Source organism: Protomyctophum bolini (genome assembly GCF_963924005.1).
Source record: "Protomyctophum bolini genome assembly, chromosome: 13".
NCBI lineage: Eukaryota > Metazoa > Chordata > Actinopteri > Myctophiformes > Myctophidae > Protomyctophum > Protomyctophum bolini.
The window spans coordinates 16,784,570-16,812,483 of NC_137874.1; the positions used below are offsets into that span (position 1 = coordinate 16,784,570).

At 37.2% G+C, this 27,914-nt stretch overlaps 2 protein-coding genes across 3 annotated transcripts in view; both read left to right on the top strand.

Annotated features, from left to right (window-relative positions):
- Positions 1–3,689, top strand: part of opcml (opioid binding protein/cell adhesion molecule-like) — a 252,494-nt gene extending 248,805 nt beyond the window's left edge. For both annotated transcript variants that reach the window (XM_080780138.1, XM_080780137.1), the window contains one exon: positions 1,643–3,689. In XM_080780138.1, the coding sequence (XP_080636264.1) occupies positions 1,643–1,740 (98 nt within the window). In that variant the 3' untranslated portion in view covers positions 1,741–3,689. The remainder of the gene's footprint in view (positions 1–1,642) is intronic.
- Positions 3,690–8,016: 4,327 nt separating this feature from the next.
- LOC308326593 (uncharacterized protein) lies at positions 8,017–10,981 on the top strand. Its single transcript, XM_080779537.1, has 4 exons — positions 8,017–8,212; positions 8,305–8,381; positions 8,646–9,080; positions 9,677–10,981. Exons 1-4 carry the CDS (start codon positions 8,048–8,050, stop codon positions 10,191–10,193), a joined length of 1,194 nt encoding a protein of 397 aa, XP_080635663.1. The 5' UTR covers positions 8,017–8,047; the 3' UTR covers positions 10,194–10,981.
- The last annotated feature ends 16,933 nt before the right edge of the window (positions 10,982–27,914 follow it).

Below are 27,914 nucleotides of genomic sequence, written 5' to 3' on the forward strand. Positions count from 1 at the left end.
CTCACAGCCTTTGCCCTCACTGTATAGCTCTGCTACTGATGGCTATATTTAATTTGAATTTAAATGAGCATATACTGTGTGTGGGATTCTTTCTTGTGGGTTTTTTGCTCCAGGAATGAGCGTCATTCCATTGCTGGGTTAAAACTTAAAATAAACATTGTAACCCTGACTGTAATTGACACCACGGGTAGGGTAGTTGTCTTTCACTGACACTTTAACCCCAGCTACTCATATTGTAGTTTGTCCTGGGGACAAGGAATGATTTTGTCTAGTGTTGCATCAGAATAAAACATGCACACTGTGAAGAATGAATACGTTCTTGAATTATTACCCTGCCCAGAGTGATTTGTGTATCTTGTATCTACTATATACACTGTAGATAGTAGATCAGGCTTGATACTGTAGATTCTACACAGTATCTGTGTTGTGTGTGTGTGTGTGTGTGTGTGTGTGTGTGTGTGTGTGTGTGTGTGTGTGTGTGTGTGTGTGTGTGTGTGTGTGTGTGTGTGTGTGTGTGTGTGTGTGTGTGTGTGTGTGTGTGTGTGTGTGTGTGTGTGTGTGTGTGTGTGTGTGTGTGTGTGTGCATGTGCGCGTGCAACAAAATGGATGTTCATGCAACTTACTTTGTGGGAAGATATTCTGAACCTTTCTAGTCTAAAGTTATACAAGCCTGATTTATAGTAGTATAATACATTTCACATCAATAGTTGTGCATAATGTGGCTAAGGGAGCTGGGAGGAGTGCTGCATATGGAGAAAATCAGATTCACCTTGTCAAAAAGGGAACACCTTTATCTAAAAACCTGGTCGCCCATTATTGAAATGCTTGTTACATTGGACTGAAGTGGTGTAATTTAATGTTGTTCTGCCCCGTAGTGTCATCTAATTAATGTTTGATATGTGTATACTGTATGTATGTTTGTATTTTCTATGAGGGTACACATGTATGCATATGTCTTCTTTTTCACATCAGAAATGTTTTTTAGAATTGATAGTGATGTTGTTTCTGTCCTCGGAGTGCCGTGTAGTCATCAGCCTTGTCAGTTATAATTTTATTGTTTTTGTCTTTTTCTTTGAGTTATGTTTTGTCTCATTTTATTGTAAGTCTCTTGTTTGTATGTTTTTTGCTATTTTTTGTCCGATCTGTAATTTTATGGTTAATAATTACTGAAATGCTTCTATGCCAAAAATCATAATAAACAGATGTTTAAAAAGAAAATAGTTGTGCATAATGTCTTGCACTGAAAATAGCTGATCTACAAGCTCACAACACATCACACTATTTTCGGTGTGAGACACGGATGGACAACAATAAACCAGGCAACTGGGCAATTAACTTGAAAATATATAACATATAATCTAGTAGTCCTAATCGAGAATGGATAATTGTTTTTAATTTCTTATATCAACAAATGTATTTCTTATAAGTGACTGAATCTATTAATTTGATAAGCACTTGCAGCTTGTACAATGGTGGTGTACAAAAATAGTGAAAATAGCTGATCTAAAATTTAGGCAAAAGATGAAATGAAATTGTGATATTGAACTAATGTCATATCGCCCAGCCCTAAAGCTTGGTCGCTTCTCAGGGCAAGGTGTATTTCATCTACTTTGGTATTCATGTTGAAAATGTTCCCCGGCAGGTCCTGGTGCCCTTCACGATGTCAGCCGAGCGGCACTACTTCCCCGTTGCTCTGCATATCCCCTGACACTAACCTTATTGTGTCTGCTCAAGTTCTGATATGACAATGAGCATCGTCAAGCCTCTCTCAGTGTTGGAACAGCAACAACAGACTCTCAGTCCTGTAAGAAGAATGAAAATCCAAGAATGGCAGTGGGTCCCTCTTTTTTTTGTGTGTTCTTTCTGGCTTGGCGTCAGGGTATGTCCTCTGTGGGCCTGCCAAGAGACGAGATGACGCGTCCAACTGGGGAGGGGAGGATTTGAATCATGCACTAATTGATGATGGTAGAACTACTGAGTTTATGTCTCCCCAACCTTTTGTATGTGAGAAGCGGAAAAAAAGTACCTGTTGATAGTTGACTGTTTTTGCCCAATATTGAAGTGTACATTCAGATTAATAGTGTGTCACGTCCTGTATGATCTCTGTATGATACCATAAGCTTTTTTTAAGTAAAGAAAAAAATGGGAAATGTAATGTAATTGTTGAATTTTACTGTATTTTTACAGTTGTATGCAGAAAGAACGAACAGAAAGAACAGGCCATTCACAATAAACAGTACAAAACTCTGAATAATATATAATATATAATTTCTCAGGCAAAGTCCTATGGAAGAATTCATCTGGATATTGCATTCTATTGTTGTGTGTGTACAATGGAAACTGAATTATGCACAGTATTGACAGCACCTTGTCTTCAAAATGAGAACACTTAAAATCTGGTTAATAGGACATTTGTAACACCTTTTTGAGTATTCACGCCATTTAGTCAGATTAAATAAAGTATTCATGTGAAATATGCGTCATTATGTCATAGATGTGGAACCGTGTGCCAGTTTAATGTGCAGGAATGTAACATTTTAAGCCCCCCAAACTGCCTACAGACACTACAGATTATAAATTGATATTATGTGTTGTATAGTAAAGTTGACATGATCTAATAGCTACATAAATATGGCTGCTTAATAGACAGTATAATTAATGCTGCTAACTGAGAAATGGCTTAGTTATGTTAAAAATTGTGCAGTGAATCTTTCCAATGAATTAATCCAGCTGATGATTTAACAACTCAAAATGTGGCTAGGCCTACTCTATTTAGCTGTTACATTTCAAGCAAAGCCTAGTCACTCATTACTATTGCCAGACCCTCCACACGCACGCAAGCACGTACGCTCGCGTGCACATGTACACACTGGGGTGGATTTGTTTATTCTTGGTTTCCCAATTTTATTTTCGGCTTTGGCTGCAGTAGTAGACAGTAGTCAGTATGTGTTGATAGACAATAGCTGGGGAGCCTGGGGAAGTGCTGGCACTACTATGGCCCATAGCGGAGGGGGAGAGCTGTCTTGTTTTGAAACTCAAGGGCTTGTAATTTGTGCCCTTGTTTATCAGAAGTTTTAAAGTGCAAGGGTCACCGGCAGAACAGAGTTGGTAGAGAATCAGTGTCTCGCTCTTTGAAGCTTCTGTGGGGGGTGGCCTTCCATCTCTGCACCATGAATGATTAAACAAAACGTATGCCACAGTCCAGTCCGGGATGTGTACACACACTGACCACCGGTTATTAGCATCAGTCACTTCAGTTTTGGCATACTAAGTATTCGCTTTTAGCAATTGGCTGTACATTTTATTTATTATCTGAAGTGTTCTGTTATTTTATTTAATGTGATTAATACAATTATGAGTTGTATTCAAGGTCACACAAGCTCTGTTAGCCAAGTAATGCATTTTGAATCACAGTAAGTGACCTCAGTAAGTGACCACTGTAGCGTTGGAGGGCTAAATAAATCTCCATTAGTAGAACCGAGGAGGGGGAAAAAAAGAAAAAACATCCTTGCTTGGCTAAATTGGTACACACCTCCACCTCTAAGCTGCAGATGGAGTAGATGTTACATGAATATCTTAGGAAAGTTTGAGAATGAGAGTTTAATCATCTTGAATAATTTTGCTAACACAAAGCTTTTGTTTAGGTGCACACACACACACACACACACACACACACACACACACACACACACACACACACACACACACACACACACACACACACACACACACTACTGCAACCATGTTGTGTTCAGGAGACCTTTTAAGTTTCCTTGACTGAAAAATAGAGAACAATTCCAGGCTAAAACGTACATACCGCACAAGTGACTCATAATGTGATGCTTTGTTAAGCCTAAATCATGAATCTAATTTATGAGTCATGAGTCTCATTTATGCTTCATCTTACGACAAAGCATAAATTAGGCAGTATAGTAGTCCAGTGGTTCTAATTTGTTTTTATTTATTTTTTAAGGACCCCTATAACTCTGGAACCAAATGAACACTTAATGGAGTTACAGACTTGTAAGGGTCCATTTAGAACCCCCCCTCAAGGAACCCTGTTATATTCTACAGTAAGCTCTGTATGCATTCCTATGTGTACGTGTCTTCAGGCTCTAACAACAGGAGTCAGATTGGTGTAATTGGAAATGCTTTTGTTGTACTCAACTGTTGCATTATGTGTTTGGAATGGTGATGAAGCGGCCTGTCACAAACTATGCCACAGGATGTAAACTAACTTTTGAAGGTTTGTGCAAAAACCAATGAGACTCTCTCTTGCCTGTAATAAAAAATAAGAAGAAGGGGAAAAAAATGTTATGGGTTATTCTAACCCTTTCTATGCCAGATAGATGACAATGATATACTATTGATGTCAGTGAGCTTGAGTCTTCTTGTTTCAAGTCCCTATTAAAATGAAATATGATACTGGAATACAATTAAGGTGTATTTTTGCATATGACACAGAGAGAAAGTACTTTCGTTTAAGAGTAATAGCTCTTGTAACTTTAAGGGATGTTTACTTTTAATGTATTCTACAATGAGCTAGAGTACTATTCCTCTGAGCATTTCATACAATGCTCCTTTTTCTCTTGAGTTTTCGATGCGTGATCCCATTTCTCCACACTATTTGATACGTGTTTCACCTGACCCTAAGTAACAAACTCAGTATGACTTCATGATGACATTTTAGTCCAGTTCTGTATTATTATTTATGTGGTATGAAATATGAGTTGCAAGTTGCAAATTATTCATTTGTTATGAATGTGTGAAACTTCGTGAACACTCCCAGAAGGCCAAGGGAAATCCTCTGACACACATTTTTGTTATAGTGCCACTAGGAGGTGGCCAACACATTATTTTATATTACATCTATACCAATTTTGTCCAAACCTGATGCAAATCAGTACACATTCTCTCAACTGTCATGTGATCGAGGCCCATTGGTCCGTTTTTAAATCTTCAACCCTGATTGGCTACGTACGATGGCTTCAAAAGTTTGCAAGAGTCGCCCGTTTTGCACAAAATGCCGCAAATCATGAGCGCAATGTCATTACACAACTCCCTAAATAAGCCACGCCCATTTCCACCTAACAAGTTTTTGTCTTCACAGTTTTTGCTAGTCTGGGATCCAGCCTGATTCGCTGTGTGGAGAAGATTTTAACCTCTGGCCTTCCACCTTTAACCTCCAAGGAGGTACAGACAGAAAACCAGATATCAACACGTGTTCGTTTGCATGATTATATTTCCCATAAAATGGTACCAACCTCTGGAATAAATACACAGCAAAGAGTTATAATTATCTATACGTTTTAATAATCAAAGCCCTAATAAATAGTGTACATTTATGTTTGGTCCTATAGTCTACAACAATATAATATGAGCCTATTACAATCATAAGGAATCAAATATGGATGTGGACAATGTTACCGACAGAAGTCAACGAATTAGCCACCGGTAGACCTCTGGACTCTCCATTCCGTCCTCGGTGCCACATCGTTTCTAGAGAGTGAATATTCCATGGGATGGAGAGATATTTAATAGTTCCAAGTTTTGAATATAGTCCAATCAGAATAGTCCATTTCTTCAGGGGGGTGCATCCTCCCTCTTTTGAAGTGTCGCGTTGGTCCCATAGACGTTGGTCTTTTATTCCGGACTCTGCTCCCTATATGTGTGGGTGTATGTGACATGTTGTGTTCAATTAAATGTCAGTCATTATGAGATCATCTTTATGTGTGTGTATGTGTGAGCTTCCTTAAATGTGCCAGTCATTGTAATCTTACTTAGATCAGTTAGGGTGTGTGTGTGTGTGTGTGTGTGTGTGTGTGTGTGTGTGTGTGTGTGTGTGTGTGTGTGTGTGTGTGTTGGACCCGGTGTACCTCCCTCCCCTTGTGTATGTGCATCTCCCCTGCCACTGCCATTTGTTTGCACAGTCCGGTCGAGAGGCCGGGCTGACCTGTTTTGGGGACCTGAGAGAGAGAGAGAGAGAGAGAGAGAGAGAGAGAGAGAGAGAGAGAGAGAGAGAGAGAGAGAGAGAGAGAGAGAGTGTGTGTGCGTGCCTACACAGGCGTGCACCCGGGTGGAGAAAGATGTGTCTGTGTACTTTAAATACCGGTACTACTATTCTCCTCTTGCACAAAGTCTAGTAAGAGTAAGGGGCGGAGTCTAGCCAAGTACACAGGCCGGGGCTTCCCCTTTACTTCCGCGTCTATGCAAAACAGATGGGGATTGCTTCAGTAATATCATAGCTTTATTCCGATACTGTTAACTAAGCTAAATTGTTCGTTTTTTGTTTTGTCCAAGTCTGTGTTTATGTTGTTAATGTACGTACCGTTCGTTTTCATCGTTTGTTTTGTCAGTTTCTCAGTTATTTATTAGTTTTAAGTATAGTAACGTCAGTCAGCCAGCTACAAGCTACCACTGGGTAACAGGTCCGGTGCCGGCCGGTCGCCACAATTCCATCTCGCCCCAGCTTTTTTCCGCCGACCCAGAGACTCGCTGTTAGCACTGGACCAGGGCTAAGGTTAGGCATAGTTTTACTGGGGGTAGGTTTAAGAATAGGGTTAGGTTTAGGCATCGTTTTACTGAGGTGTACTACTTCGTTCAGCCATGGCTGCCGCAGCTGTGTTCTTCTACACAATTAAGATGCTTGGACGAACTGCCAAAAATGAAAGTGACTGATGTCCACAGAATCGCAAAGGCGAGCAGTAAAGCTTCAACATCGTTATTGGACAAAGGGTTTAGGTTGTATGTCTCCATGTTATGTATTCAACTATGAAGGTAAGTCACGTTCATTTTCCCTTTCAAGTTGCATTGACAGAATACAATGAACACTAACACATGAGTCTTGGTCAATCTATGTTATTTATCTTGTCATATTTTATGTCTGACAGTTTCAAATAAAGACAAGCTGACAGGAGAAGTCAGCATCAGAGCCTGTTGCTACAGGTCACTGAAGAAGAACGAGAAGCCTCACAGTTTAAGTGTAGGGTGAAATCTAGGGATGGTGCAGTGTTGGGTTAGGGCTCCAGACTAACGTTTTAGTTGGTTGCACTGGTGCACCCATCTTTTTCATGTACATAAGACATCACCAGTACAGCATTTAGTTAAGGAGTCTTCAACGTTTTTCAGGCCAATGAGGCCCCCACTACATACAGTATTGTATAAAATTGTGTTGCAGATTAAACATTTTCATAGATAGCTTCATAGATTTATTTGACAGCACTACACTACACAAATATAACATTCATATTTTCAGACAGTTAACCACTTAAATCCTCAAAAACGTGTTCTTAGTCTGCTTTTTTGTGCCCCCTACAACAAACAAACCTCTTTGCTGAAAATAGCTGATCTACAAGCTCACAACATCTCACGGTGCGAGTGTTATCGAGCCTGTATACTGCTATTTCAGCTAATGCTCCCCTCAGAGGGAATACAAGGGTAAAATACATTAAAATGAAAGGTTCCTATCGCACAAAGATTTGACAGCTCCCATGTAGAAACTCTGAGGAGTCGGACCCCCTAGGGTTCCTGGACCCCCTGTTAAAGATGCACCTACACATAGACATACCTGCTGAATGTAAGGTGCACTAGTGTGACCAAGTGAAATTTGTAGTTGCACTGTACAGATTTTTGGGTGCATGTTATCCCCAAAATGGGTGCACTCTGGAGCCCTTGTGGTGTTAGTTATTGACTTTTGTCAACTGCCTGCGTTGCCGTTTATGGCCCGTTCACAGCCTAGCTTTCTGTTAATGGCCCGTTCATGGCCTATTTTTCTGTTGATTGCATGTTCTTTAACTTGTTCTTCGTTCAAAGCCTGTTCATGGCAGTGTTCTCTCTTCATGGTATGTCTTCTCAATTATTGTGTAAGTATCAAAGCAGTCTTCAACAGGTAAGTTACTGCTGGGTTATCATTGTCTCATTGTCTCATGTGTTACCAAAAAATATTTGAAACATTCAAATTCAATCTATTTTTTCTAATTTAATTTTCCCTCTTTTTTTCCCTCCCTTTAATGTTCAGATTGTCCTGAAACATTCAAAGCCAGTCATAATGACTCGGCATCAGTGTTCGTGTGTCGCTGGAACTGCACTTTGCAACCACATCGTTGCACTCCTGCTGCAGTCTGCTCACTACTCAGAGACAGGTGCCAAAGTTGTCCCCCCCGTCCACAGCTGCACTGAAACTGAGCAACAGTGGCATAAGCCAAGAACCATGGTGAGTTAAATATGGTATATATATATATATATATTTTTTTTTGTTATGTCATATTTTAGCATAAATCTAAGCACTCCTGAATTAACTCATAGGGGCTTAAACCCGGTCAAGTCGGCCAAATGACCATCATGAAGCCATCGAAGACAAGAACATCGGAAGGAGGAATTCGGTATGTAATTATGTACTGCTGTTTTACGTCTACTGACAATCATAAACAATGACAAGATTATTTTGTTAAGCTAATTTTACCTAACTAGAAGGAGTGTGAATACTTTCCGGATGCACTGTATATCAATCTCCTTTTTGTCTCATTATTTGCACTGGTTGCCTGCTACGACACACCTGTCCCTGTACGTGTGCAGAAATACTTCCTACAAAGTTCTTGAGTCTAGAAAATGTGTTGACCAACTAGTGTCACTCATCTGTGTTACAGAAGCACACTCTACAAGGCTCTTGCTGGACCTCTCATTGACCTGTCTGTGCTCAAGGTTGATGAGGCATACAAGAACTTTGACCCCCTGTCCAGGCCATTAGTCTGCACCATGGGGATGTCTGCAGATAGTCCCTTGGTTCACTCCCGATTTGGACCTGTCCAGGCTGGAAGTGTTCTGTCCTACCAACACCCCCCAGTGAAAACACGCTACATACTGCATCATGAAGATGCTCCACCATTCCCCCCACTCCCCCTGGATGATTATAGACTTGACCAGACCAGACCAGACTTTGTCCTAAGTGAACATGAAGAACTTCACATTAAGGCTCTTCAGGTCACGTTTCCTACAGCTCAGAAAATTGAGGAAGCAACAACGGAGCAGAGTGCCAGTTTGGAGTGGAAGACGCTGCGCAAGCAAAGACTGACCTCTTCCAGGTATGGAAACTATTGAATATTTTATTAACGCTTAACGTTTTTTTACTTTTAAATTAGAATACCAAGAACTATATTTCTTTCTAAGCCCTATTTAATACTTTCTCAATCAAGTGTGATTTCTTTCTACGTCCGTGATTAGACATGGTAACGCCTGCCTGCCACGCGACAGTAACTTACGCGACAGTAACTTGTAACTAAGAGGCAAACCAATATTGTTTGTACAGTTTGCTTTGATTTAATAATTGATTGAACAACTATGATTTGATTTGGATGATCATAATAATCATAATGATTTCTGTCTAATAGTACTAATACTAAAAAGATAAAGATCAAGGGAAAAGATACCTTTTTACAGTACAATAATGTTTGCCTCTTCTAAAAAAAATAAAAGTTACTGTTGCGCGTGCCAAGCTGTCATTCTCTTGTATTATATAATATCGCCTCACCCAGGCTTTCCACCACCTCAGAGGCAGGCGCGGCGTTACCATGTCTAATCACGGACGTATAAAGAAATCACCACAACAATACCAAAAACAGCTGATCTACAAGCTCATAAGATGACCCTGTGATTATATGAACTGTTGCACTACCTACAGGTTTCGAGAGGCGTGCCATGTTAGGGGGCAGGCTTCAGCTACTAATTTGGCTACAAGAATTCTGAGGGGCACCGTACAAACAGCTGACATGAAGAGGGGCCTGGCGATGGAGATGGAGGCAGCAATGGAGTATGCCAAGAGGAAGAACATCAATTATCACCCGTGTGGCCTTGTGATTCACCCTGATGCTCCCTGGCTGGCAGCCTCTCCTGATGGCAAGGTTTTCGATCCTGAGTACCCACCTTTCGGTTTGGTAGAGTTCAAGTGTCCCAATTTATCTAGCTATGTAGACTGCAAGTACATGACCATGAAGAATGGCTCACCGGTCTTGAAGAAACAGCATGCCTACTACTGGCAAGTTCAAGGCCAGCTCCTAATGTCAGGCTTGCATTGGTGTGACTTTGTTGTGTGTGCGCAAGAAGACATTTCTGTAGAAAGAATCTACAGGGATCCAGAGGTGTTACTATTTTTATATGCAGACCTTTTTAGGAAGGGCATAGCTGATAGTTTGGTGTAGGCAGAAGAGGTGTGTTCTGTACCTATGTTGCACAGTAGCCTGGACACCATTTTCGTCTATGCAACACCCGGCATTCGAACCCCAGGTCTCCCACGTACGCTGGGAAGCATCTTATCCACTAGCCTAAAGGGTAATTTCCGCCACGGGTCTGGTGAGATATTGGGCTTTTAGTCTCTTGAGCCAATTCTGCTACGCCAATAGAGTACCGAAGTCCAGACGTCAATAAAATTGGATCATCTCAGAATCATCTCATAAGAATTGTGGTCCAAAAATAAACTGTCCTGGCGATATTGTCAGGTACGTGGCTCTGTATCGTTTACGATAGTCATTCATTTTTGATACAGTCCGTTTCTGGCGAAATGTTTACTAATTTGTCGGTGTGTAATATTAGTGTGTTAGTGTTTTTTCGCAGTCAGTTGATACTTCATATCCATATTAATCAAACCGCCATGCTCTTTGGTTTAATTTGGAATACAGTTCTTATTTATTAAATTATTAAACAAGTCTATGGGAATTCAGAATGGGGGACGGGGACTGACCCAGGTAGGATGCATAAATGACGTCACGACATGGCCAAAACATGGATGGCGCCGCACGTTGAAATCTGCTCTTATAGATCTGCTATTCCCTGCCAATGTTCCCCCGAGAATCTGGATGGTTGGTCTAAAACTCCATCCCCCAGAATTTCTGACACCCTGAGGACGCCCCCTGTTGAAGACCCCTGTACGTTGGGGTCTAGTAAGTGTTCAGGTCTTCACTGTGTTGCATTTATTTTTATTGCACTTTATATAAATATGTAATCTTATCTCATTTTCAGCCATTGTATATTATGACATTGACGTTGTGCTTTTAAAAAAATAAGAAAATAAAGCAATTGAAAGAGAGAAGTTATCAAGTATCATTAATGTCGTAATTTGCCATTTTTGTAATGTGGCCCACAGGTAAATCTATTTGAGTATCCCTGCTATAGCGCGCCGTTTTTCATCATTTTTGAGGATTTGAAAAAAATGAAAAAATTAATCCGCAATTTCCACAATTTCCATTTCCGCAAATTCCGCAATTACCATTTCCTCAATTTCCTCAATTTCCGCAATTCCGCAATTTGACAAAAACGATGGGTTATAGCCCATGTTTTTTGAAATTTTGAAAAAAAAAGTTAGCCTCGTTTCTCATCATTTTCGACCGTGGGCTATAGCCCATATCGTACGGCATACTATAGCGTGCAGTTTTTCATCATATTTGAAAAAAATGACGAAATGACAAACGATGGGTTATAGCCCATGTTTTTTGAAATTTTGAAAAAAAAAGTTAGCCTCGTTTCTCATCATTTTGGACCGTGGGCTATAGCCCATATCGTACGGCATACTATAGCGCGCAGTTTTTCATCATTTTTGAAGATTTGAAAAAAATGACGAAATAACAAAAACGATGGGTTATAGCCCATGTTTTTTGAAATTTTGAAAAAAAAAGTTAGCCTGGTTTCTCATCATTTTGGACCGTGGGCTATAGCCCATATCGTACGGCATACTATAGCGCGCCGTTTTTCATCATTTTTGAGGATTTGAAAAAAATGAAAAAATAAATCCGCAATTTCCTCAATTTCCGCAATTCCGCAATTTGACAAAAACGATGGGTTATAGCAAAAAAGTTAGCCTTGTTTCTCATCATTTTGGACCGTGGGCTATAGCCCATATCGTACGGCATACTATAGCGCGCCGTTTTTCATCATTTTTGAGGATTTGAAAAAAATGAAAAATGAAAAAATAAATCCGCAATTTCCGCAATTTCCACAATTTCCATTTCCGCAAATTCCGCAATTACCATTTCCTCAATTTCCTCAATTTCCGCAATTCCGCAATTTGACAAAAACGATGGGTTATAGCAAAAAAGTTAGCCTCGTTTCTCATCATTTTGGACCGTGGGCTATAGCCCATATCGTACGGCATACTAGCGTGCAGTTTTTCATCATTTTTGAAGATTTGAAAAAAATGACGAAATGACAAAAACGATGGGTTATAGCCCATGTTTTTTGAAATTTTGAAAAAAAAAGTTAGCCTCGTTTCTCATCATTTTGGACCATGGGCTATAGCCCATATCGTACGGCATACTATAGCGCGCCGTTTTTCATCATTTTTGAAGATTTGAAAAAAATGACAAAATGACAAAAACGAAAGGTTATAGCCCATGTTTTTTTAAATTTTGAAAAAAAAAGTTAGCCTCGTTTCTCATCATTTTGGACCATGGGCTATAGCCCATATCGTACGACATACTATAGCGCGCCGTTTTTCGTCATTTTTGAAGATTTGAAAAAAATGACGAAATGACAAAAACGAAAGGTTATAGCCCATGTTTTTTGAAATTTTGAAAAAAAAAGTTAGCCTCGTTTCTCATCATTTTGGACCATGGGCTATAGCCCATATCGTACGGCATACTATAGCGCGCCGTTTTTCATCATTTTTGAAGATTTGAAAAAAATGACGAAATGACAAAAACGAAAGGTTATAGCCCATGTTTTTTGAAATTTTGAAAAAAAAAGTTAGCCTCGTTTCTCATCATTTTGGACCATGGGCTATAGCCCATATCGTACGGCATACTATAGCGCGCCGTTTTTCATCATTTTTGAAGATTTGAAAAAAATGACAAAATGACAAAAACGAAAGGTTATAGCCCATGTTTTTTTAAATTTTGAAAAAAAAAGTTAGCCTCGTTTCTCATCATTTTGGACCATGGGCTATAGCCCATATCGTACGACATACTATAGCGCGCCGTTTTTCGTCATTTTTGAAGATTTGAAAAAAATGACGAAATGACAAAAACGAAAGGTTATAGCCCATGTTTTTTGAAATTTTGAAAAAAAAAGTTAGCCTCGTTTCTCATCATTTTGGACCATGGGCTATAGCCCATATCGTACGGCATACTATAGCGCGCCGTTTTTCATCATTTTTGAAGATTTGAAAAAAATGACGAAATGACAAAAACGAAAGGTTATAGCCCATGTTTTTTGAAATTTTGAAAAAAAAAGTTAGCCTCGTTTCTCATCATTTTGGACCATGGGCTATAGCCCATATCGTACGGCATACTATAGCGCGCCGTTTTTCATCATTTTTGAAGATTTGAAAAAATGACAAAATGACAAAAACGAAGGGTTATAGCCCATGTTTTTTGAAATTTTGAAAAAAAAAGTTAGCCTCGTTTCTCATCATTTTTGACCATGGGCTATAGCCCATATCGTACGGCATACTATAGCGCGCCGTTTTTCATCATTTTTGAAGATTTGAAAAAAATGACAAAATGACAAAAACGAAAGGTTATAGCCCATGTTTTTTTAAATTTTGAAAAAAAAAGTTAGCCTCGTTTCTCATCATTTTGGACCATGGGCTATAGCCCATATCGTACGACATACTATAGCGCGCCGTTTTTCGTCATTTTTGAAGATTTGAAAAAAATGACGAAATGACAAAAACGAAAGGTTATAGCCCATGTTTTTTGAAATTTTGAAAAAAAAAGTTAGCCTCGTTTCTCATCATTTTGGACCATGGGCTATAGCCCATATCGTACGGCATACTATAGCGCGCCGTTTTTCATCATTTTTGAAGATTTGAAAAAAATGACGAAATGACAAAAACGAAAGGTTATAGCCCATGTTTTTTGAAATTTTGAAAAAAAAAGTTAGCCTCGTTTCTCATCATTTTGGACCATGGGCTATAGCCCATATCGTACGGCATACTATAGCGCGCCGTTTTTCATCATTTTTGAAGATTTGAAAAAATGACAAAATGACAAAAACGAAAGGTTATAGCCCATGTTTTTTGAAATTTTGAAAAAAAAAGTTAGCCTCGTTTCTCATCATTTTGGACCATGGGCTATAGCCCATATCGTACGGCATACTATAGCGCACCGTTTTTCATCATTTTTGAAGATTTGAAAAAATGACAAAATGACAAAAACGAAAGGTTATAGCCCATGTTTTTTGAAATTTTGAAAAAAAAAGTTAGCCTCGTTTCTCATCATTTTGGACCATGGGCTATAGCCCATATCGTACGGCATTCTATAGCGCGCCGTTTTTCATCATTTTTGAAGATTTGAAAAAAATGACGAAATGACAAAAACGAAAGGTTATAGCCCATGTTTTTTGAAATTTTGAAAAAAAAAGTTAGCCTCGTTTCTCATCATTTTGGACCATGGGCTATAGCCCATATCGTACGGCATACTATAGCGCGCCGTTTTTCATCATTTTTGAAGATTTGAAAAAAATGACAAAATGACAAAAACGAAAGGTTATAGCCCATGTTTTTTGAAATTTTGAAAAAAAAGTTAGCCTCGTTTCTCATCATTTTGGACCATGGGCTATAGCCCATATCGTACGGCATACTATAGCGCGCCGTTTTTCATCATTTTTGAAGATTTGAAAAAATGACGAAATGACAAAAACGAAAGGTTATAGCCCATGTTTTTTGAAATTTTGAAAAAAAAAGTTAGCCTCGTTTCTCATCATTTTGGACCATGGGCTATAGCCCATATCGTACGGCATACTATAGCGCGCCGTTTTTCATCATTTTTGAAGATTTGAAAAAAATGACAAAATGACAAAAACGAAAGGTTATAGCCCATGTTTTTTGAAATTTTGAAAAAAAAGGTTAGCCTCGTTTCTCATCATTTTGGACCATGGGCTATAGCCCATATCGTACGGCATACTACAGCGCGCCGTTTTTCATCATTTTTGAAGATTTGAAAAAATGACAAAATGACAAAAACGAAAGGTTATAGCCCATGTTTTTTGAAATTTTGAAAAAAAAAGTTAGCCTCGTTTCTCATCATTTTGGACCATGGGCTATAGCCCATATCGTACGGCATTCTATAGTGCGCCGTTTTTCATCATTTTTAAAGATTTGAAAAAAATGACGAAATGACAAAAACGAAAGGTTATAGCCCATGTTTTTTGAAATTTTGAAAAAAAAAGTTAGCCTCGTTTCTCATCATTTTGGACCATGGGCTATAGCCCATATCGTACGGCATACTATAGCGCGCCGTTTTTCATCATTTTTGAAGATTTGAAAAAATGACGAAATGACAAAAACGAAAGGTTATAGCCCATGTTTTTTGAAATTTTGAAAAAAAAAGTTAGCCTCGTTTCTCATCATTTTGGACCATGGGCTATAGCTCATATCGTACGGCATACTATAGCGCGCCGTTTTTCATCATTTTTGAAGATTTGAAAAAAATGACAAAATGACAAAAACGAAAGGTTATAGCCCATGTTTTTTGAAATTTTGAAAAAAAAGGTTAGCCTCGTTTCTCATCATTTTGGACCATGGGCTATAGCCCATATCGTACGGCATACTACAGCGCGCCGTTTTTCATCATTTTTGAAGATTTGAAAAAAATGACGAAATGACAAAAACGAAAGGTTATAGCCCATGTTTTTTGAAATTTTGAAAAAAAAAGTTAGCCTCGTTTCTCATCATTTTGGACCATGGGCTATAGCCCATATCGTACGGCATACTATAGCGCGCCGTTTTTCATCATTTTTGAAGATTTGAAAAAAATGACGAAATGACAAAAACGAAAGGTTATAGCCCATGTTTTTTGAATTTTTGAAAAAAAAGAGTTAGCCTCGTTTCTCATCATTTTGGACCATGGGCTATAGCCCATATCGTACGGCATACTATAGCGCGCCGTTTTTCATCATTTTTGAAGATTTGAAAAAAATGACGAAATGACAAAAACGAAAGGTTATAGCCCATGTTTTTTGAAATTTTGAAAAAAAAAGTTAGCCTCGTTTCTCATAATTTTGGACCATGGGCTATAGCCCATATCGTACGGCATACTATAGCGCGCCGTTTTTCATCATTTTTAAAGATTTGAAAAAATTACGAAATGACAAAAACGATGGGTTATAGCCCATGTTTTTTGAAATTTTGAAAAAAAAAGTTAGCCTCGTTTCTCATCATTTTGGACCATGGGCTATAGCCCATATTGTACGGCATACTATAGCACGCCGTTTTTCATCATTTTTGAAGATTTGAAAAAAATGACAAAAACGAAAGGTTATAGCCCATGTTTTTTGAAATTTTGAAAAAAAAAGTTAGCCTCGTTTCTCATCATTTTGGACCATGGGCTATAGCCCATATCGTACGGCATACTACAGCGCGCCGTTTTTCATCATTTTTGAAGATTTGAAAAAAATGACGAAATGACAAAAACGAAAGGTTATAGCCCATGTTTTTTGAAATTTTGAAAAAAAAAGTTAGCCTCGTTTCTCATCATTTTGGACCATGGGCTATAGCCCATATCGTACGGCATACTATAGCGCGCCGTTTTTCATCATTTTTGAAGATTTGAAAAAAATGACGAAATGACAAAAACGAAAGGTTATAGCCCATGTTTTTTGAAATTTTGAAAAAAAAAGTTAGCCTCGTTTCTCATCATTTTGGACCATGGGCTATAGCCCATATCGTACGGCATACTATAGCGCGCCGTTTTTCATCATTTTTGAAGATTTGAAAAAAATGACGAAATGACAAAAACGAAAGGTTATAGCCCATGTTTTTTGAAATTTTGAAAAAAAAAGTTAGCCTCGTTTCTCATCATTTTGGACCATGGGCTATAGCCCATATCGTACGGTATACTATAGCGCGCCGTTTTCATCATTTTTAAAGATTTGAAAAAATTACGAAATGACAAAAACGATGGGTTATAGCCCATGTTTTTTGAAATTTTGAAAAAAAAAGTTAGCCTCGTTTCTCATCATTTTGGACCATGGGCTATAGCCCATATTGTACGGCATACTATAGCGCGCCGTTTTTCATCATTTTTGAAGATTTGAAAAAAATGACAAAAACGAAAGGTTATAGCCCATGTTTTTTGAAATTTTGAAAAAAAAAGTTAGCCTCGTTTCTCATCATTTTGGACCATGGGCTATAGCCCATATCGTACGGCATTCTATAGCGCGCCGTTTTTCATCATTTTTAAAGATTTGAAAAAAATGACGAAATGACAAAAACGAAAGGTTATAGCCCATGTTTTTTGAAATTTTGAAAAAAAAAGTTAGCCTCGTTTCTCATCATTTTGGACCATGGGCTATAGCCCATATCGTACGGCATACTATAGCGCGCCGTTTTTCATCATTTTTGAAGATTTGAAAAAAAAGACGAAATGACAAAAACGAAAGGTTATAGCCCATGTTTTTTGAAATTTTGAAAAAAAAAGTTAGCCTCGTTTCTCATCATTTTGGACCATGGGCTATAGCCCATATCGTACGGCATACTATAGCGCGCCGTTTTTCATCATTTTTGAAGATTTGAAAAAAATGACAAAATGACAAAAACGAAAGGTTATAGCCCATGTTTTTTGAAATTTTGAAAAAAAAAGTTAGCCTCGTTTCTCATCATTTTGGACCATGGGCTATAGCCCATATCGTACGGCATACTATAGCGCGCCGTTTTTTCATCATTTTTGAAGATTTGAAAAAATGACGAAATGACAAAAACGAAAGGTTATAGCCCATGTTTTTTGAAATTTTGAAAAAAAAAGTTAGCCTCGTTTCTCATCATTTTGGACCATGGGCTATAGCCCATATCGTACGGCATACTACAGCGCGCCGTTTTTCATCATTTTTGAAGATTTGAAAAAAATGACGAAATGACAAAAACGAAAGGTTATAGCCCATGTTTTTTGAAATTTTGAAAAAAAAAGTTAGCCTCGTTTCTCATCATTTTGGACCATGGGCTATAGCCCATATCGTACGGCATACTATAGCGCGCCGTTTTTCATCATTTTTGAAGATTTGAAAAAAATGACGAAATGACAAAAACGAAAGGTTATAGCCCATGTTTTTTGAAATTTTGAAAAAAAAAGTTAGCCTCGTTTCTCATCATTTTGGACCATGGGCTATAGCCCATATCGTACGGCATACTATAGCGCGCCGTTTTTCATCATTTTTGAAGATTTGAAAAAATGACAAAATGACAAAAACGAAAGGTTATAGCCCATGTTTTTTGAAATTTTTAAAAAAAAAGTTAGCCTCGTTTCTCATCATTTTGGACCATGGGCTATAGCCCATATCGTACGGCATACTATAGCGCACCGTTTTTCATCATTTTTGAAGATTTGAAAAAATGACAAAATGACAAAAACGAAAGGTTATAGCCCATGTTTTTTTAAATTTTGAAAAAAAAAGTTAGCCTCGTTTCTCATCATTTTGGACCATGGGCTATAGCCCATATCGTACGACATACTATAGCGCGCCGTTTTTCGTCATTTTTGAAGATTTGAAAAAAATGACGAAATGACAAAAACGAAAGGTTATAGCCCATGTTTTTTGAAATTTTGAAAAAAAAAGTTAGCCTCGTTTCTCATCATTTTGGACCATGGGCTATAGCCCATATCGTACGGCATACTATAGCGCGCCGTTTTTCATCATTTTTGAAGATTTGAAAAAAATGACGAAATGACAAAAACGAAAGGTTATAGCCCATGTTTTTTGAAATTTTGAAAAAAAAAGTTAGCCTCGTTTCTCATCATTTTGGACCATGGGCTATAGCCCATATCGTACGGCATACTATAGCGCGCCGTTTTTCATCATTTTTGAAGATTTGAAAAAAATGACAAAATGACAAAAACGAAAGGTTATAGCCCATGTTTTTTTAAATTTTGAAAAAAAAAGTTAGCCTCGTTTCTCATAATTTTGGACCATGGGCTATAGCCCATATCGTACGGCATACTATAGCGCGCCGTTTTTTCATCATTTTTGAAGATTTGAAAAAATGACGAAATGACAAAAACGAAAGGTTATAGCCCATGTTTTTTGAAATTTTGAAAAAAAAAGTTAGCCTCGTTTCTCATCATTTTGGACCATGGGCTATAGCCCATATCGTACGGCATACTACAGCGCGCCGTTTTTCATCATTTTTGAAGATTTGAAAAAAATGACGAAATGACAAAAACGAAAGGTTATAGCCCATGTTTTTTGAAATTTTGAAAAAAAAAGTTAGCCTCGTTTCTCATCATTTTGGACCATGGGCTATAGCCCATATCGTACGGCATACTATAGCGCGCCGTTTTTCATCATTTTTGAAGATTTGAAAAAAATGACGAAATGACAAAAACGAAAGGTTATAGCCCATGTTTTTTGAAATTTTGAAAAAAAAAGTTAGCCTCGTTTCTCATCATTTTGGACCATGGGCTATAGCCCATATCGTACGGCATACTATAGCGCGCCGTTTTTCATCATTTTTGAAGATTTGAAAAAATGACAAAATGACAAAAACGAAAGGTTATAGCCCATGTTTTTTGAAATTTTGAAAAAAAAAGTTAGCCTCGTTTCTCATCATTTTGGACCATGGGCTATAGCCCATATCGTACGGCATACTATAGCGCACCGTTTTTCATCATTTTTGAAGATTTGAAAAAATGACAAAATGACAAAAACGAAAGGTTATAGCCCATGTTTTTTTAAATTTTGAAAAAAAAAGTTAGCCTCGTTTCTCATCATTTTGGACCATGGGCTATAGCCCATATCGTACGACATACTATAGCGCGCCGTTTTTCGTCATTTTTGAAGATTTGAAAAAAATGACGAAATGACAAAAACGAAAGGTTATAGCCCATGTTTTTTGAAATTTTGAAAAAAAAAGTTAGCCTCGTTTCTCATCATTTTGGACCATGGGCTATAGCCCATATCGTACGGCATACTATAGCGCGCCGTTTTTCATCATTTTTGAAGATTTGAAAAAAATGACGAAATGACAAAAACGAAAGGTTATAGCCCATGTTTTTTGAAATTTTGAAAAAAAAAAGTTAGCCTCGTTTCTCATCATTTTGGACCATGGGCTATAGCCCATATCGTACGGCATACTATAGCGCGCCGTTTTTCATCATTTTTGAAGATTTGAAAAAAATGACAAAATGACAAAAACGAAAGGTTATAGCCCATGTTTTTTTAAATTTTGAAAAAAAAAGTTAGCCTCGTTTCTCATCATTTTGGACCATGGGCTATAGCCCATATCGTACGGCATACTATAGCGCGCCGTTTTTCATCATTTTTGAAGATTTGAAAAAAATGACGAAATGACAAAAACGAAAGGTTATAGCCCATGTTTTTTGAAATTTTGAAAAAAAAAGTTAGCCTCGTTTCTCATCATTTTGGACCATGGGCTATAGCCCATATCGTACGGCATACTATAGCGCGCCGTTTTTCATCATTTTTGAAGATTTGAAAAAATGACAAAATGACAAAAACGAAGGGTTATAGCCCATGTTTTTTGAAATTTTGAAAAAAAAAGTTAGCCTCGTTTCTCATCATTTTGGACCATGGGCTATAGCCCATATCGTACGGCATACTATAGCGCGCCGTTTTTCATCATTTTTGAAGATTTGAAAAAAATGACAAAATGACAAAAACGAAAGGTTATAGCCCATGTTTTTTTAAATTTTGAAAAAAAAAGTTAGCCTCGTTTCTCATCATTTTGGACCATGGGCTATAGCCCATATCGTACGACATACTATAGCGCGCCGTTTTTCGTCATTTTTGAAGATTTGAAAAAAATGACGAAATGACAAAAACGAAAGGTTATAGCCCATGTTTTTTGAAATTTTGAAAAAAAAAGTTAGCCTCGTTTCTCATCATTTTGGACCATGGGCTATAGCCCATATCGTACGGCATACTATAGCGCGCCGTTTTTCATCATTTTTGAAGATTTGAAAAAAATGACGAAATGACAAAAACGAAAGGTTATAGCCCATGTTTTTTGAAATTTTGAAAAAAAAAGTTAGCCTCGTTTCTCATCATTTTGGACCATGGGCTATAGCCCATATCGTACGGCATACTATAGCGCGCCGTTTTTCATCATTTTTGAAGATTTGAAAAAATGACAAAATGACAAAAACGAAAGGTTATAGCCCATGTTTTTTGAAATTTTGAAAAAAAAAGTTAGCCTCGTTTCTCATCATTTTGGACCATGGGCTATAGCCCATATCGTACGGCATACTATAGCGCACCGTTTTTCATCATTTTTGAAGATTTGAAAAAATGACAAAATGACAAAAACGAAAGGTTATAGCCCATGTTTTTTGAAATTTTGAAAAAAAAAGTTAGCCTCGTTTCTCATCATTTTGGACCATGGGCTATAGCCCATATCGTACGGCATTCTATAGCGCGCCGTTTTTCATCATTTTTGAAGATTTGAAAAAAATGACGAAATGACAAAAACGAAAGGTTATAGCCCATGTTTTTTGAAATTTTGAAAAAAAAAGTTAGCCTCGTTTCTCATCATTTTGGACCATGGGCTATAGCCCATATCGTACGGCATACTATAGCGCGCCGTTTTTCATCATTTTTGAAGATTTGAAAAAAATGACAAAATGACAAAAACGAAAGGTTATAGCCCATGTTTTTTTAAATTTTGAAAAAAAAAGTTAGCCTCGTTTCTCATCATTTTGGACCATGGGCTATAGCCCATATCGTACGACATACTATAGCGCGCCGTTTTTCGTCATTTTTGAAGATTTGAAAAAAATGACGAAATGACAAAAACGAAAGGTTATAGCCCATGTTTTTTGAAATTTTGAAAAAAAAAGTTAGCCTCGTTTCTCATCATTTTGGACCATGGGCTATAGCCCATATCGTACGGCATACTATAGCGCGCCGTTTTTCATCATTTTTGAAGATTTGAAAAAAATGACGAAATGACAAAAACGAAAGGTTATAGCCCATGTTTTTTGAAATTTTGAAAAAAAAAGTTAGCCTCGTTTCTCATCATTTTGGACCATGGGCTATAGCCCATATCGTACGGCATACTATAGCGCGCCGTTTTTCATCATTTTTGAAGATTTGAAAAAAATGACAAAATGACAAAAACGAAAGGTTATAGCCCATGTTTTTTTAAATTTTGAAAAAAAAAGTTAGCCTCGTTTCTCATCATTTTGGACCATGGGCTATAGCCCATATCGTACGGCATACTATAGCGCGCCGTTTTTCATCATTTTTGAAGATTTGAAAAAAATGACGAAATGACAAAAACGAAAGGTTATAGCCCATGTTTTTTGAAATTTTGAAAAAAAAAGTTAGCCTCGTTTCTCATCATTTTGGACCATGGGCTATAGCCCATATCGTACGGCATACTATAGCGCGCCGTTTTTCATCATTTTTGAAGATTTGAAAAAATGACAAAATGACAAAAACGAAGGGTTATAGCCCATGTTTTTTGAAATTTTGAAAAAAAAAGTTAGCCTCGTTTCTCATCATTTTGGACCATGGGCTATAGCCCATATCGTACGGCATACTATAGCGCGCCGTTTTTCATCATTTTTGAAGATTTGAAAAAAATGACAAAATGACAAAAACGAAAGGTTATAGCCCATGTTTTTTTAAATTTTGAAAAAAAAAGTTAGCCTCGTTTCTCATCATTTTGGACCATGGGCTATAGCCCATATCGTACGACATACTATAGCGCGCCGTTTTTCGTCATTTTTGAAGATTTGAAAAAAATGACGAAATGACAAAAACGAAAGGTTATAGCCCATGTTTTTTGAAATTTTGAAAAAAAAAGTTAGCCTCGTTTCTCATCATTTTGGACCATGGGCTATAGCCCATATCGTACGGCATACTATAGCGCGCCGTTTTTCATCATTTTTGAAGATTTGAAAAAAATGACGAAATGACAAAAACGAAAGGTTATAGCCCATGTTTTTTGAAATTTTGAAAAAAAAAGTTAGCCTCGTTTCTCATCATTTTGGACCATGGGCTATAGCCCATATCGTACGGCATACTATAGCGCGCCGTTTTTCATCATTTTTGAAGATTTGAAAAAATGACAAAATGACAAAAACGAAAGGTTATAGCCCATGTTTTTTGAAATTTTGAAAAAAAAAGTTAGCCTCGTTTCTCATCATTTTGGACCATGGGCTATAGCCCATATCGTACGGCATACTATAGCGCACCGTTTTTCATCATTTTTGAAGATTTGAAAAAATGACAAAATGACAAAAACGAAAGGTTATAGCCCATGTTTTTTGAAATTTTGAAAAAAAAAGTTAGCCTCGTTTCTCATCATTTTGGACCATGGGCTATAGCCCATATCGTACGGCATTCTATAGCGCGCCGTTTTTCATCATTTTTGAAGATTTGAAAAAAATGACGAAATGACAAAAACGAAAGGTTATAGCCCATGTTTTTTGAAATTTTGAAAAAAAAAGTTAGCCTCGTTTCTCATCATTTTGGACCATGGGCTATAGCCCATATCGTACGGCATACTATAGCGCGCCGTTTTTCATCATTTTTGAAGATTTGAAAAAAATGACAAAATGACAAAAACGAAAGGTTATAGCCCATGTTTTTTGAAATTTTGAAAAAAAAAGTTAGCCTCGTTTCTCATCATTTTGGACCATGGGCTATAGCCCATATCGTACGACATACTATAGCGCGCCGTTTTTCGTCATTTTTGAAGATTTGAAAAAAATGACGAAATGACAAAAACGAAAGGTTATAGCCCATGTTTTTTGAAATTTTGAAAAAAAAAGTTAGCCTCGTTTCTCATCATTTTGGACCATGGGCTATAGCCCATATCGTACGGCATACTATAGCGCGCCGTTTTTCATCATTTTTGAAGATTTGAAAAAAATGACGAAATGACAAAAACGAAAGGTTATAGCCCATGTTTTTTGAAATTTTGAAAAAAAAAGTTAGCCTCGTTTCTCATCATTTTGGACCATGGGCTATAGCCCATATTGTACGGCATACTATAGCGCGCCGTTTTTCATCATTTTTGAAGATTTGAAAAAATGACAAAATGACAAAAACGAAAGGTTATAGCCCATGTTTTTTGAAATTTTGAAAAAAAAAGTTAGCCTCGTTTCTCATCATTTTGGACCATGGGCTATAGCCCATATCGTACGGCATACTATAGCGCACCGTTTTTCATCATTTTTGAAGATTTGAAAAAATGACAAAATGACAAAAACGAAAGGTTATAGCCCATGTTTTTTGAAATTTTGAAAAAAAAAGTTAGCCTCGTTTCTCATCATTTTGGACCATGGGCTATAGCCCATATCGTACGGCATTCTATAGCGCGCCGTTTTTCATCATTTTTGAAGATTTGAAAAAAATGACGAAATGACAAAAACGAAAGGTTATAGCCCATGTTTTTTGAAATTTTGAAAAAAAAAGTTAGCCTCGTTTCTCATCATTTTGGACCATGGGCTATAGCCCATATCGTACGGCATACTATAGCGCGCCGTTTTTCATCATTTTTGAAGATTTGAAAAAAATGACAAAATGACAAAAACGAAAGGTTATAGCCCATGTTTTTTGAAATTTTGAAAAAAAAAGTTAGCCTCGTTTCTCATCATTTTGGACCATGGGCTATAGCCCATATCGTACGGCATACTATAGCGCGCCGTTTTTCATCATTTTTGAAGATTTGAAAAAATGACGAAATGACAAAAACGAAAGGTTATAGCCCATGTTTTTTGAAATTTTGAAAAAAAAAGTTAGCCTCGTTTCTCATCATTTTGGACCATGGGCTATAGCCCATATCGTACGGCATACTACAGCGCGCCGTTTTTCATCATTTTTGAAGATTTGAAAAAATGACAAAATGACAAAAACGAAAGGTTATAGCCCATGTTTTTTGAAATTTTGAAAAAAAAAGTTAGCCTCGTTTCTCATCATTTTGGACCATGGGCTATAGCCCATATCGTACGGCATTCTATAGTGCGCCGTTTTTCATCATTTTTAAAGATTTGAAAAAAATGACGAAATGACAAAAACGAAAGGTTATAGCCCATGTTTTTTGAAATTTTGAAAAAAAAAGTTAGCCTCGTTTCTCATCATTTTGGACCATGGGCTATAGCCCATATCGTACGGCATACTATAGCGCGCCGTTTTTCATCATTTTTGAAGATTTGAAAAAATGACGAAATGACAAAAACGAAAGGTTATAGCCCATGTTTTTTGAAATTTTGAAAAAAAAAGTTAGCCTCGTTTCTCATCATTTTGGACCATGGGCTATAGCTCATATCGTACGGCATACTATAGCGCGCCGTTTTTCATCATTTTTGAAGATTTGAAAAAAATGACAAAATGACAAAAACGAAAGGTTATAGCCCATGTTTTTTGAAATTTTGAAAAAAAAGGTTAGCCTCGTTTCTCATCATTTTGGACCATGGGCTATAGCCCATATCGTACGGCATACTACAGCGCGCCGTTTTACATCATTTTTGAAGATTTGAAAAAAATGACGAAATGACAAAAACGAAAGGTTATAGCCCATGTTTTTTGAAATTTTGAAAAAAAAAGTTAGCCTCGTTTCTCATCATTTTGGACCATGGGCTATAGCCCATATCGTACGGCATACTATAGCGCGCCGTTTTTCATCATTTTTGAAGATTTGAAAAAAATGACGAAATGACAAAAACGAAAGGTTATAGCCCATGTTTTTTGAATTTTTGAAAAAAAAGAGTTAGCCTCGTTTCTCATCATTTTGGACCATGGGCTATAGCCCATATCGTACGGCATACTATAGCGCGCCGTTTTTCATCATTTTTGAAGATTTGAAAAAAATGACGAAATGACAAAAACGAAAGGTTATAGCCCATGTTTTTTGAAATTTTGAAAAAAAAAGTTAGCCTCGTTTCTCATCATTTTGGACCATGGGCTATAGCCCATATCGTACGGCATACTATAGCGCGCCGTTTTTCATCATTTTGAAAGATTTGAAAAAATTACGAAATGACAAAAACGATGGGTTATAGCCCATGTTTTTTGAAATTTTGAAAAAAAAAGTTAGCCTCGTTTCTCATCATTTTGGACCATGGGCTATAGCCCATATTGTACGGCATACTATAGCACGCCGTTTTTCATCATTTTTGAAGATTTGAAAAAAATGACAAAAACGAAAGGTTATAGCCCATGTTTTTTGAAATTTTGAAAAAAAAAGTTAGCCTCGTTTCTCATCATTTTGGACCATGGGCTATAGCCCATATCGTACGGCATACTACAGCGCGCCGTTTTTCATCATTTTTGAAGATTTGAAAAAAATGACGAAATGACAAAAACGAAAGGTTATAGCCCATGTTTTTTGAAATTTTGAAAAAAAAAGTTAGCCTCGTTTCTCATCATTTTGGACCATGGGCTATAGCCCATATCGTACGGCATACTATAGCGCGCCGTTTTTCATCATTTTTGAAGATTTGAAAAAAATGACGAAATGACAAAAACGAAAGGTTATAGCCCATGTTTTTTGAAATTTTGAAAAAAAAAGTTAGCCTCGTTTCTCATCATTTTGGACCATGGGCTATAGCCCATATCGTACGGCATACTATAGCGCGCCGTTTTTCATCATTTTTGAAGATTTGAAAAAAATGACGAAATGACAAAAACGAAAGGTTATAGCCCATGTTTTTTGAAATTTTGAAAAAAAAAGTTAGCCTCGTTTCTCATCATTTTGGACCATGGGCTATAACCCATATCGTACGGCATACTATAGCGCGCCGTTTTTCATCATTTTTAAAGATTTGAAAAAATTACGAAATGACAAAAACGATGGGTTATAGCCCATGTTTTTTGAAATTTTGAAAAAAAAAGTTAGCCTCGTTTCTCATCATTTTGGACCATGGGCTATAGCCCATATTGTACGGCATACTATAGCGCGCCGTTTTTCATCATTTTTGAAGATTTGAAAAAAATGACAAAAACGAAAGGTTATAGCCCATGTTTTTTGAAATTTTGAAAAAAAAAGTTAGCCTCGTTTCTCATCATTTTGGACCATGGGCTATAGCCCATATCGTACGGCATTCTATAGCGCGCCGTTTTTCATCATTTTTAAAGATTTGAAAAAAATGACGAAATGACAAAAACGAAAGGTTATAGCCCATGTTTTTTGAAATTTTGAAAAAAAAAGTTAGCCTCGTTTCTCATCATTTTGGACCATGGGCTATAGCCCATATCGTACGGCATACTATAGCGCGCCGTTTTTCATCATTTTTGAAGATTTGAAAAAAAAGACGAAATGACAAAAACGAAAGGTTATAGCCCATGTTTTTTGAAATTTTGAAAAAAAAAGTTAGCCTCGTTTCTCATCATTTTGGACCATGGGCTATAGCCCATATCGTACGGCATACTATAGCGCGCCGTTTTTCATCATTTTTGAAGATTTGAAAAAAATGACAAAATGACAAAAACGAAAGGTTATAGCCCATGTTTTTTGAAATTTTGAAAAAAAAAGTTAGCCTCGTTTCTCATCATTTTGGACCATGGGCTATAGCCCATATCGTACGGCATACTATAGCGCGCCGTTTTTTCATCATTTTTGAAGATTTGAAAAAATGACGAAATGACAAAAACGAAAGGTTATAGCCCATGTTTTTTGAAATTTTGAAAAAAAAAGTTAGCCTCGTTTCTCATCATTTTGGACCATGGGCTATAGCCCATATCGTACGGCATACTACAGCGCGCCGTTTTTCATCATTTTTGAAGATTTGAAAAAAATGACGAAATGACAAAAACGAAAGGTTATAGCCCATGTTTTTTGAAATTTTGAAAAAAAAAGTTAGCCTCGTTTCTCATCATTTTGGACCATGGGCTATAGCCCATATCGTACGGCATACTATAGCGCGCCGTTTTTCATCATTTTTGAAGATTTGAAAAAAATGACGAAATGACAAAAACGAAAGGTTATAGCCCATGTTTTTTGAAATTTTGAAAAAAAAAGTTAGCCTCGTTTC